Source organism: Schistocerca serialis, chromosome 6 (genome assembly GCF_023864345.2).
Source record: "Schistocerca serialis cubense isolate TAMUIC-IGC-003099 chromosome 6, iqSchSeri2.2, whole genome shotgun sequence".
Lineage (NCBI taxonomy): Eukaryota > Metazoa > Arthropoda > Insecta > Orthoptera > Acrididae > Schistocerca > Schistocerca serialis.
In genome coordinates, this window is record NC_064643.1 from 575,935,531 (window position 1) to 575,948,600 (window position 13,070).

Here is a 13,070-nt window from a genome sequence, read left to right on the forward strand (position 1 = left end):
ATTAACAATATGGGAGACAATCTTAGTAGCCATCTTAGATTGTTTGCAGATGATGCTGTCATTTACCATCTTGTAAAGTTATCAGATGACCAAAACGAATTACAAAATGATTTAGATAAGATATCTGTATGGTACAAAAAGTGGCAGTTGACCCTGAACAAAGAAAGGTGTGAAATTATTCACGAGTCTTAAAAGAAATCCACTAATTTTTGATTATGCGACAAGTCACACAAATCTGAAGGCTGTAAATTCGACTAAATACTTAGGGATTACAATTACAAATAACCTAAATTGGAACAATCTCATAGATAATGTTGTGGGCAGAGCAGACCAAAGGCTGTGATTCATTGGCAGAACACTTAGAAGGTGCAACGGGTCTACTAAAGAGACTGTTTACACCACACTTGTCTGCCCTATTCTGGAGTATTGCTGTGCGGTGTGGGATGTGCATCAGGTAGGACTGACAGATGACATTGAAAAAGTACAAAGAAGGGCGGCTCGTTTTGTATTATCGCAGAATAGGGGAGATAGTGACACAGACGTGATATGTGAATTGGAATGGCAATCATTAAAACAAAGGCGTTTTTCGTTGCGAAGGGATCTTCTCATGAAATTTCAATCACCAATTTTCTCCTTCGATTGCGAAAACATTCTGTTGGCAACCACCTACATAGGGAGTAGTGATCATCATGATAAAATAAGAGAAATCAGGGCTTGCACAGAAAAATTTAAGTGCTCGTTTTTTTCCCGCTCGCCATTCAAGAATGGAATGGTAGAGAGACAGCTTGAAGTTGGTTCATTAAACCCTCTGCCAGGCAATTTATTGTGAATAGCAGAGTAATCACGTGGATGTAGATGTAGATGTGTGTTACAAGGGAAGGGATGTGTGATGAAAACTAGCATGATAATACATTTTTTAAGAAATTTTGTATTTCGTTTTGAGGTAATGCTGCTACTTAATGAATCTGCTGTGTGCATACTGAATTTGTATGTGTATTACAATGTGTAAATTCCCATGTGATGCATACAAACGTGCAACAAAAAACATTTAGCCCTTTGCTCTTTCTGTAGTAGAAGTACACACATCCACTCACACCAACACCCAAACGCATGCACCTGTGGCCACAACGAGACTGGCTGTTGATTATTGACATCAGTTGCCTGGGCACATACATGTGGATAGAGGGTAGGCAGGGAAACATGAGGTGAGGAAAGTGTGAGGCACGTCTCTCGAAAGATGACTTAGGGGTTGCACAACAAGGTGAAAGAAATTCAGAGAGTAGAGCCTATAGAAGGTAGAGGAAGGAGAGGAAGGGAAGGGAGAGAAGGAAAGGAGACAAAGGTGAAAATGAGAAGGGAGACGGAAAAAGAGGGAGGGTTGGAAAAAGGGGTGAGGCAGTGGTGGGGGAGGAATGCCAACATGGGGTTGGGGGGAAAGTGGTGGGAGAATGCAGTATATGATTTAGACGGGGAAGGAATGGTGTGGACAGAAGAGAGAAGCAAAACGTTAAGATGAGACAGCAGAAAACAGGTGAGTGGAGGTTTAGACCAGGGGGATCACAAGAGTGCAACATACACTGGAGGTAGAATCCCCACCTGCATAGTTCAGAGAAACTAGTGCTGAAAGGGAGTATCCAAATGGTTCGCACAGTGGAGCAGCTGTTGAAGTCATTTGTGTTGTAGTGTGAAGCATCTGGATGGTCACATTTGCAGTTTGCCATAATTTGGTGGTGGCCATTCCTGTGAGTAGGCAGTTGGGTACTTGTCAAGTACAGTAATTTCAGCTTAGCTGATGTGTAACATCGCTGCTTTCACACGAGGCTCTGCCTTTTATAGGGTAGGAAATGACATTTACTGCGCTGTGGTAGGTGGTGGTGGGTGAGATGCATGGGAAAGATCTTGCACCTGTGTCGACCACATGGGAATGAACCATGATGTGAAGAATTGGACTTTGAATAGGGATGGACAAAGATATTCTTAGGATGGATAGGCAGCAGAGCACAACTGGGGTGACGTGAGTAGGATTTTGGGTAGGTGGAGGTCCTGGTCTTTCTCAAATTAATGAGTTACCTTCCTAGGTGGGGATGTCTATCTTTCAAATGGCCCCATAAATATGTCTGTTCATATGGACCTCACTAACCATTGCTATTAACTCCACTTTGTTAGCTGTCTCCTTTTTCACATCAAAAAGTTTCTTCCATACAGCCTTGCCACTTGTGAACACCAAATATGCATTGGAAAGCAGGAGTTGTTGAAATATACCAAAAACCTTACCAGAGCTACAATTGGTGCACTAAATCCTATCTGTTTCAGCCATGAACAGATCTTCAACACACTTCATCCTCTGACAACAGTAACCATGGTAGCCAGCCACCTATCAGCACCCTTCTCACCTAGTATCACCAAAGCTTTGAACAGCTCACCCATATTTTTCACAGTAGGTTCATCTACCTGTCGTCGTGCCATGAGATTAGGGATGTCCTACCCGAAATCCTATCCACATCACTCAGAGTTGTATTTCACTGCCCATTCGACATACGGACTGTCCTTGTTCGTTCCTATTCCAATACTGCTGCCAATGCAACAGCCCATGGGTCATTCCTCTGTAGTCAGCTCAAGTACAAGACCTGTCCTTAAAATTCACCCACTGTCTCCCACTGCCTCCTACCGCAGTCCAGTCACCGGCATTTCCTACCCAATAAAAGGCAGGGCCATGTGTAAAAGCAGCCATGTTATGTATTAATTAAGCTTCAATTCTGTGTGTGCATGACAAGTAACAATCTGTCTACTGGCATGAATGGCTACTGACAGATATGGCAAAATGCGAAGTTGACCATCTAGTTGCCAAACATGCTGTGCACAACAGCGTTAATGGTTTCAACAGCTGCTTCGCTACTTGAGCCGTTTGGATTTCTCTTCCAGCACTAGTGTCTATGACCTATGCAGATGGGAATTCTCTCTTCAGCACATACTGTTCACTTGCGAACCCCCTGCCTTTAACTTCCACTAACCTGTTTCCCACTGCCTCGCCGTACTGTTTCCCTCTTCCCCCCCTCTCTCCCCCCCCCCCTTCCACCCCATATGTAGCCATTCTCTCTCTCTCTCTCTCTCTCTCTCTCTCTCTCTCTCTCTCTCTCTCCCTACCTACCTACCTACCTACCTATCTTTCTACCCTCTATACAGCGGAGCAGGTTAGAATCCCAAGTATCATACGCAGCAGCCATTCACCAAAGAGGACTCTCATTGGTGAGTAATCAGTGAAAAAGAGTTTTACATTATGCTCTTGAGCCTTATTAATAATGGTGTTATTGTGGTGATGGCTTAGTGCACTGGTTAAGATCAATTCTTGATGTGCTGAAAGCTGTAGGCTCCAATCCTATCACGTGCTTATAATTTTCATTTTTAAGTCTCTATCAAAATGACTTTGATTGTTGTTTTTATTCAGTTCCTTAATTCTTTCCCACATCATTTTAATTATCGTATTAACTTTTTATTTTTTCTCATTTTTTCTTACTATATGATTTTTTTATTTGGAGCATTTGTGTATGTGTTTTTTTTATTATTTTTGTCTATTAAATTTGATTGAATTTCTTCCATTTTATCATTTTACATTTTTGTCAATATTACTGTATTCATTACTGCTGTTGCTTATTTTATTTTAATTTCTATTTCTTTATAATACCTTCTTTCATTTAAATCTTCATTTTATTTTTTTGCCCATAGTACACAAAAATTTATATTTTAAATGTATGTATGATAGTTACTATAAAAAAAATTACATCTTGTAATGAAAAATACATTTTTGATTGATTATTTAGTCTTTTATTTTTGAACCAGTGAGTCAGCATTTTAAGATCTTCAAATATTATGTTTGATAAATAAAAATAATTAAAATTACATAGGCAAAGATTCCAAATCAAAAAAGAATGATCATAATAAAAAATGAGAGCAGATAATAAAGTTATATGAGTAAAATGATGTGTTAAATATTAGAAATAAAAACATTAATTTAAACAAATTAACTGAATAAAAACAATGATCAAAGTAATTTCGATAAAGATTTAAAAATAAAAGTTTAAAAGCACGTTACAGGATTGAAACCCCCAACCTTCACATCGGGAAAGGATCTTAACTGCTACACTAAATCGCTGCTATGATAACGCTGCTATTATTAAGGCTCTAGAGCAGTGGTTGTCAACCCGGGCCCTAATGCCCACTAGTGGATGTTCCAGCTTTCATAGTGATCAGTAGGTGGCAAGGGATTTTAAAAACATTTTCATTGCCTTTTCATAACATTTTGATGTGGAGTACTTGGTATATAACTACTATTGTACACTTTATCTTGCTTTAACACCGCTTAGTAAATTTTGTAAAATTGCTTTGCTACTTTGTAAATCAACATTACTGAGGAACTGGTGGGCGATTAGAAAATTTTACTACTAACAGAAATATAAAAGTGGACAGTAAGGAAAAAAAGGTGACAACCCCTTCTCTAGGCTATCATGCAAAATTCAGTTTCATTCATTAATCACAAATGTGGGTCTGCTTTGATGAACGGCTGCACAGTGTGATACTTAGCACCCCAAGTACACCACCAAATAAATGGTTTAAAAAAGTCAATCCCTCTCCTGAGGACATCCCCTTGTTAATAAGGCATTAATTTACTTGCAGCTGGTACAACTATTTGGTACATAGTACTAGTCGATCCTGATTGTTTCACTTTTAATTCCAAAAATACAGAATTTCACTGTTCACATTTTGATACCTCTCTCCTCCCACCCCTCCCCCTCCCCTCCCCCTCCCCCTTTCCTCCCTCCCCCTCCCCCTTCCTCCCTCCCCCTTCCTTCCTCCCCCTTCCCCCTCACCCTTCCCCACCCCTTCGCCACCCCTCCCCCTTCCCCCCACCCCTTCGCCACCCCTCCCCTTCCCCCCACCCCTTCCCCTACGCTCCCCCTTCCCCTCCCCATACCCTCCCTCCCCTCCCCATACCCTCCCTCCCCTCCCCATACCCTCCCTCCCCTCCCCATACCCTCCCTCCCCTCCCCCTCCCCTCCCTATTCCCCACCCCCTTCCCCTCCCCACCCCCTCCCTCACCTCCCCTTCCCACACCCTCCCTCACCTCCCCTTCCCCTCCACACCCTCCCTGCCCCTTCCCCTCCCCTCCCTCCCCACCCCCTTCCCCTCCCCTCCCTCCCCACCCCCTTCCCCTCCCCTCCCTCCCCACCCCTTCCCCTCCCCTACCTCCCCACCCCTTCCCCTCCCCACCCTCCCTTCCCACACCCTTCCCCTCCCTTCCCTTCCCCTTCCTCCCTTCCCACACCCTCCCTCCCCTCCCTTCCCACCCCCTCCCCTCCCTTCCCACACCCTCCCCTCCCTTCCCACACCCTCCCCTCCCTTCTCACACCCTCCCCTCCCTTCCCACCCCCTTCCCCCTCCACACCCCCTCCCTCTCCCCCTCCACACCCCTCCCCCGCTGCCTCCCCCTCCCCCCTCCTCCTCCCCCTCCACCTCCCCTCCCCTCCCCCTCCACCTCCACCTCCCCCTCCCCCTCCCCCTCCCCATCATTGTTCCCATCCTCAACACTTATGATTTATGTATTGTGGAAACACTATTTCCCCGAGGTACAACATTAGATTTACTTATTGCTGGATGTTATTTTCCATATTACTCTAGAGCTCAAAAATCCTTTGATAGTAAAATATTCGTACATAAATTTCTGTGCACAGAGTCATCAGGGGCACCTGTATCTTCAAGGTGGAGATCGGACATACATCAATCTTGGAGAAAATTTAATGAAAGTTTACCATCAGCATCCTAAGGACCAACGTTCACCTCTTTACAGCTCAGGAGAAGTCTTTTTAGATACAGAAAATGTTACTGTTACAAGCACATTGATGGGCAGTAAACAGTGGATTGTTGTTCCTATTCCTTCTGCATACTCTAGCACAAATTGGCCAATAAGAGTAAGTCTAGTGTCCTTTTCAGCTACTTTTTACAGTAAAAAATCTTAAAATACTGTTTATTAATCAATTCATTTATTGCAGTACACAGCTCTAGATTCAGAAGGCCAAAATTTAGCTGTTGCAGGCCGTACTGGTTTAGCACATTATTCCTTAATCAGCCGCAAATGGAAATTATTTGGAAATGAAACTCAGGAGAAAGACTTTGTGGTGACTGGTGGACTGATGTGGTGGCGAGAGCATTTGGTGATGGGGTGTTACAGCATAATAGAAAATAGAGATGAAATTCGCATATACCCTCGAGAAGCGAGGCTAGACAATGCTTTTGCAAAAATCACTAAAGTATCAGCACAGGTACTACTTTTGAATATGTTCAGGGATAAGCTTATAATATTCTGTGCAAATGGACAGCTTACTATTTATTCACTTCTGGCACGAGATAACCAACCTTGTAAGTATGGTTTTAGTACATCTAGTAGATGATATAAATTGTTATCATTGTTTAGAGATTTTGATTTTAATGCTTATCATGAATAGAGATTACCAATAGGAAGTGTGATTTTATTTTAATGCATTGTTTTCCTCTCTTTCATGCACTTAGTGGGAGCTGTGGAAGTAACAAGACTACAGGCCTTGGATATCAGTGCATTGTGTGTGCATCCTGCTTGTGTTGTGTCTGTTACATTAACTGCACTACGTACAGAAATAGGTCGTCATGCCTCGAAAGAGTTTGAAAGTATTATGCTGAACATAAGTGGAAGACTTCTTATGGTTCAGCGAGAAATGAAGAATGTGAATGAAATTAATGATGTCGTAAGTTTGTATTTGTCTCTCAGCTTCCGTCTTCCTGTTTCTGATTTATATTCTATTACATCAAATAGCACATTTCTTGGAATTATTTATTTAGTGAGGTTCTTTCTTTCATTGGTGTAGCTGCAGTGATAATTACTGTTGTGAGTTTCAGGCATGTTTAAGGCCGAAAGATCACAGTAGGGAAACATTTTCATTAAATGATGGTGTACAATCCATTTTCTTGCTAAAAGGATGTGAGAGAATTATTTTGCAGATCTATTATTTGCAACTATGTTTATACTCCATACAACATTGTAAAGCACATTTATTGTACAGCAGTGGAACTTCAATTTTACATTGTCTGATTTTACTTTTTTTTGCAGTTTTAAACCATAAATTTGTAGCCTCTGTTAAAAACCCATAACATCAATGCTAAAAATTCCCTGACTTTACATTTCTTCCTAATATGGTTTACCTTGATTCTAAGTTCTTACTGGACATCTCACTTAACTTGGTCCCGTTTTCTTCCTATTGACATGTGATGTGACTGAATGAGTTATAAGTGACACAGAAAATAGATGGTTTGCACCGTGAGTAGTGGCAGAGTTACGCAAATATTGTAGGCCGTTGTGGAGAGGGGAGACATTGCAGAGGAAATGCTGACATAATCCACAATTGTTGTTGTCAACACAGCTTGCAACATTTAGCTTCACCGTGCAGTTATGATACAGCTACTGCTAGGTTGCAGCAGTAATGGAAAAACAAGACAGTTGATGCAGGATATTCCAGAATGAGTCGATATGTGATGAAGGGGCCCAGCCACCACCTTTTCTTGTGCCACTTATAACTCAGTCTCATCTTTTTTGCATGTATTTCTGATGTACTGTATTTAGTAACAGTCTCAGTCATCAACCCTTTAAATTCAAACACTGAGTCTTCAAGAATACGCTTGGTCATAGTCGAGGAAATGTTGCCCATTTGTGGTTAGTGAACTCTTATGGGCTGGTAGCTTATTAAGTTACTACCCAATAGCCAGTGCAGCCACCACACCACACCAACACACGTAAAATGAGCTCGCCTACTGGATGTGTGGAGAGGCAGCAGTGATAAAGGGCATGAAGTGAAACTGTATCACCTGAGCTTTCTTTCAAATTTACATTTTACACAGTGTACAGAAAATCACTTAGCCGACTTCTAATAAGCTTGTAACCTCAATTGGGGAAGTAATCACATTTTTTCACATCTCTGTTTCTCTCATCGAGCTTAAAATGACACTTTAACAGTGGTGAGCGTATGAAGTGTGGCTCATAAGGAAAGCTTTAAACAATAACAGCAGTGGTGACAAAGTATGTCATTAAGATGATGTCCGCATTTATGCTTATGGTTTAACCACTTAGCTGCTGTGATGTTTTTGGTTTAATTCAACATGTTAATCAATTTTTGTTTTATTTTTTTGGGTGAGCATAAAGGATTCTCTCTCAAAAACATGTGTATTGAACATATAATTTGTGTTTGTGGCATGTCGGAAAACAGCTTGATTACCTTGTGCCCAGATACCAATTTCAATTTTTGAAGAGTTTTTACTTGCTGTTACACATCTGTGATTTTTTAAGAACTGATGAAATTCATTACCACAAATTATTGTACAAACATTGTATTGTACATTTAATTTTCTTCATTTAACCAGATTTTATACAAAGTATTGGAAAGGATTGCGATTTTTAATCATATATGCCAATTACATGTGTTTTTGACCTTATTTTGGGAGTTTTTAACATTCCCCTCAATTCTACATTTTCCTCAGTTTTGTGTTTGTTGTCTGGACTGTACAAAAGATAAAATGGGGGTTTCACTGTACGTATTAGGATTCCTACAGTTCCATTAATCTGTGCACCATGTGAAGAATGATTGCTTATATTTCTCTCTGTGTGCAGTCTTCTTTGTCTTTAAAGTGTCTACGGGAGCTCTGCACAGCAGCCGACAACATATCACTGGAAAAAAAAAAATTCTTGCTACCTTAAGAATTCAATCTGATGTTTTTCTATAACATTAAGAATATTTTCACAAGATACTCAGTATCTCTTTTCAAGGCTCAGCCATTTGAAAACTTTCAGTATTTCCTCTATTCTCCCTCATGACATAAACAGACATTTGACCATTCAAGCTGCAGTTTTCTAAATTTCATCTAATATTGATTCCACAAATCTGAACAGTGTATCGCCATATCAGAATTTTCCCTTTAAATTGAAGCCTGTGATTTGTTTCACTTACAACTGAGCCTGTGACTTATTTCTTCTTCATATTCCCAGACACATTGTTATTCCCTGGTATATATGTATGATATGACCGGTTCAAGTTACATTTTATTAGTTCCATAATTAAAGGCTACAAGATTTTCAAGTTTCATGAAATGTAGAATTTTATACAGGATGAAGCAGAACACCTCCTATGAACTTTCTGAAGTGGTAGTATGGTCCAAAACAAGAAATAAATGTCTAGTAAATATGGGGCTGTAGAATGCCTACCTACATATGTAACTTTACACTGAAGAGTCCGTAGATGCGACTGGATAGGCATCAACGTTAATAGCCACTAGTAGGAGGACAAACTATCATTGAAGTAACAAAGTCAGTAATGGCCTCCTCGGAATCAAATGGGCTGAATCTGGAGCGACGCTCGTAGAGCTCCACAGCGCCAGCTAGAGGGCACTGTCGTCGGTGTCTCGTAGTGCCAACTTATGAATTTGTACATATGCCGTGGTATCATTGCTATCGAAACCACATCCCTCCTCCCTGAAATGATGCACCGTCGTTGAGTATGGCTTCCGACGGCGGGTGGAGGGACCCACGGGTGGCGGAGCTGAGGGGGCGGACAGCAGAACTGCCGGGGCGCTTTCCACCTGCGAGCCCGAATTGCTCACAAGGAGGCGAGGAAAACACCCTGTGTAAAACCTCCCCAGGCTGCGCACCTCCACTGGGTATGCTTGGATGAGGAGGCGGAGCAACGACCTCAATGGGCGACGGCGGCGGCGATGTGATGGCAGCCTGTGTCCATCGGTTCTGGCACAGCGGATGAACACGGTGGTGGTGGCGACAGCAGCTAGAGGTGGGGCCGTGGTGGCGGTGAGAGGCGCCCGTTCGGTGCAGGTGACTGTACCGGCTGGGGTGACGATGGCAGGCGTGCCCGCGGCAGAGGCACGAGCGGTGGAGGTGCCATTAGTGGAGTCGTGGGCTGACGCAGCAGAAGCTGCGAAGCCTCCAATTCTGCCGGAAAACAACCAGCGGCAGAAAACAGAGGACAGCACAAACGGATCTGGTTCCGGTGTCGCTTGACAGTGCCGGAAGGACCAGAAATGACAAATTAGGTGTGGCCAAGCTGGCAAAGAATGCGCCCTTGCTCCCAGCACTGCCTGCCAGAGAAAATGCTATAGAACACCAAATCATGTGGCGCCAAGCCAGAACGAGGCGAAGGAGTGGGAGCGCGCGGTGGCGGGTGCTGTAGCTACAGGAGCGACCGATGGGTGTGGCCATGTAGCAATTCCGCTGGGGAAAGTGTGTTCACGAGAGTGCATGGAGCGCAACTTGCTCATCTGCGACTTAAACGTACGCACAAAGCGTTCAGCCTCACCGTTCAACTGGGGGTGGAACGGGGCCGAGGTCAGATGGTGAATGCCATTAGCAACACAGAACGCTTCAAACTTTGAGGACACAAATTGGGGGCTATTGTCCGAGACAGTAACTTCAGGAAGGCCCTCAATGCAAAAAATAGATGTCAAAGCCCGAATAGTACTGGCAGAAGTAGTAGAAGACGTAGGTACAACAACCAGCGGGTGTCCCAGATAGGACCCGCAAAATGAATATGAACGTGCAGCCAGGGCGCAGTAGGAGTCAGTCACGCAAAGAAGCGCTTGTGGGGAGCAGACTGATGTTCCACGCAAGAGCGACAATTAGCAAGCAAGTTCTCAATTTGTTTATCAATGCTGACTCAAGTGCAGTGATGACGCGTTAATTGCTTCATCCGCACTATACTCCAATGACAAGTGTGCAGCAATATGATGATTTCTGACTGCAACGAATGAGGTACAACCACATGAGACTGATCATTGTCAGTTCGTAACAAGATAACAGCATGGTGTACAGACAAGTTGTGATGTTGCACGAAGTAATGCCGTACAGGGGGATCTCGAATCTGTGTAGCAGATGGAGGCCATTGAGTATGAATATACTGCAAAAGAATCTGCAAAGAAGCATCGGCGGCTGTCGCAGAAGCAATGCGACGAAAATCCACTGGAAAACCATCAGCTAAGTCCTTATCTTGCGACTCAATAAACATGCAGGACAATTCGGAAGAATCAAACACTTCGTCACGACCAATAGGTAGACGAGACAAAGCATCAGCATTGCCATGCTGGGCCGTAAGCCAAAACAAAATTTCGCAATTGTAGTTAGACAAAAACAAGGACCAACGGTGCAACTTTTGTGCAGTACGGGCCGGAATTGGCTTTGACCGGTGGAACGACGACATCAAAGGCTTATGCTCGGTGACCAAATAGAACTTTCGACCGTACAAAAAAATCATTAAGTTAGTTACGCCATATACAATAGCTATAGCATCTTTCTTGATTTGAGAATAGTTTTGCTGGGCAGAATTGAGCAACTTAGATGCAAAAGCGATCAGGCGATCGACAGAATTAATGCGGTGCGAGAGAACCTCTCTGATGTCGTGAGAAGATGCATCGACAGCCAAAACAACCGGTTTGGTGTGATCAAAAGGAATCAAACAGCGATCACTCAACAAAGCAGATTTGAGCTTGTGGAAAACAGTGACACATTCTGAAGACCAAACAAAATGAACGTTCTTATGTCGAAGGCGATGCAATGGCGCTGCAATCTGTGCCGCATTTGGTATAAACCGAATATAATAAGTGATTTTACCCAACACAGACTGAAGTTCTTACAAATTCCTGGGTGCTGGCAAGTCTGTAATCGCACTGAGATGTGATGGCGAGGGTGGACACCCTGTCCGTTAATCATATGTCCTAAATACTGAATTTCAGTTTGAAAAATTTTCAACTGGTCTCTGTTACACTTTAGTCTTGCCTGCAAAAGTACAGTAGATAAGGCATGCAAATTCTGCAAATGTTCGTCAGGGATGTGACCTGATACAACTATATCATTCAGATAATTAGAGCAGCCAGGGACAGTGGCACACAACTGCTGCAAGTAAGACTGAAAAATAGCAGGAGCTGAAGCACAACTGAACAGAAGGCGGCGAAACTTGAACAATCCAAGGTGGGTGTTGATCACAAAATAGCGCTGAGACTGTTCGTCGAGTGGAATCTGAAAGTATGTGTCCCGCAAGTCAATCGTGGAAAAGAATTTTCCCTCACCCAGCTTATCAAAAATGTCTTCAGGACCTGCTAAATGCAGTGTAGCTACCACTGTCTGGGGATTTACTGTAGACTTAAAGTCAGCACAAATACGGAGATGACCGTTTGGTTTCTTCACACAAACTATAGGTGAAGCCTATGGCGAGGTAGAAACAGGTTCAATGACACCACTTCTTGCAAATGCTTAAGTTCAGCAGCTACGGTGTCACGCAGTGCGTGCAGTACCAGGCGTGCGCACCGGAAAACAGGTATTGCATTGTCTTTAAGTACAACATGCGCTGCAAAGTCTGTGGCACAACCAAGGCCATCAGAAAAGAGTTCAGCAAAATAATCGCACAGTGCGGCAACACTGTCTGCATGGTCACTATCGTTGATGCAAGGTACATTGTCCTGAATTGCGAGGCCAAAAAGTTCAAATGTGTCCATGCCAAAGATGTTCGTAGCATCACTAGAGTGGAGCACATGGAAAAACACTGTACGGATCATTGTACCATACGTGACTTGCAAACTACACACGCCGAGCACTGAGATTTCCTGTCCAGTAGATGCAGTCAACGTGGAATGTGAACGATGAAGCAGGGACGAACCAAGCAAGTCATATGTTGATTTGTTCAGTAAAGAAACCGACGCACCAGTGTCCAGCTGCATGCGAACAGAACGTCCACTAATGTACAAAGTGACAAAGTTTCCTCGCATTACGCTCAATGCGAGAGGAAGTGTCTAGCAAAACTTGATCCACATGATGAGCTGTTGATGCATGTGAAGCAGAAGGCTTTGAATAAATGGCATTAACGTCGATAGGCTGATGTGAATCGTGACCATGGCGGTTGCCGTTGCGGTGACACCCATGCGAGTCACATGAACGAGAGACAAGTTGTGAATTAGAGTTTCCCTTACTACACACAGCTTGCATGTGTCCTTTCTTATTA

The 13,070-nt window shown here is 43.1% G+C and overlaps 1 protein-coding gene across 1 annotated transcript in view; it reads left to right on the top strand.

The window, feature by feature from the left end:
- Window positions 1-13,070, top strand: part of LOC126483654 (guanine nucleotide exchange factor subunit Rich) — a 291,359-nt gene that overhangs the window by 104,389 nt on the left and 173,900 nt on the right. The window contains exons 9-11 of the mRNA XM_050106716.1: window positions 5,727-5,963; window positions 6,045-6,411; window positions 6,562-6,773. Coding sequence (XP_049962673.1) covers window positions 5,727-5,963; window positions 6,045-6,411; window positions 6,562-6,773 — 816 coding nt within the window. The remainder of the gene's footprint in view (window positions 1-5,726; window positions 5,964-6,044; window positions 6,412-6,561; window positions 6,774-13,070) is intronic.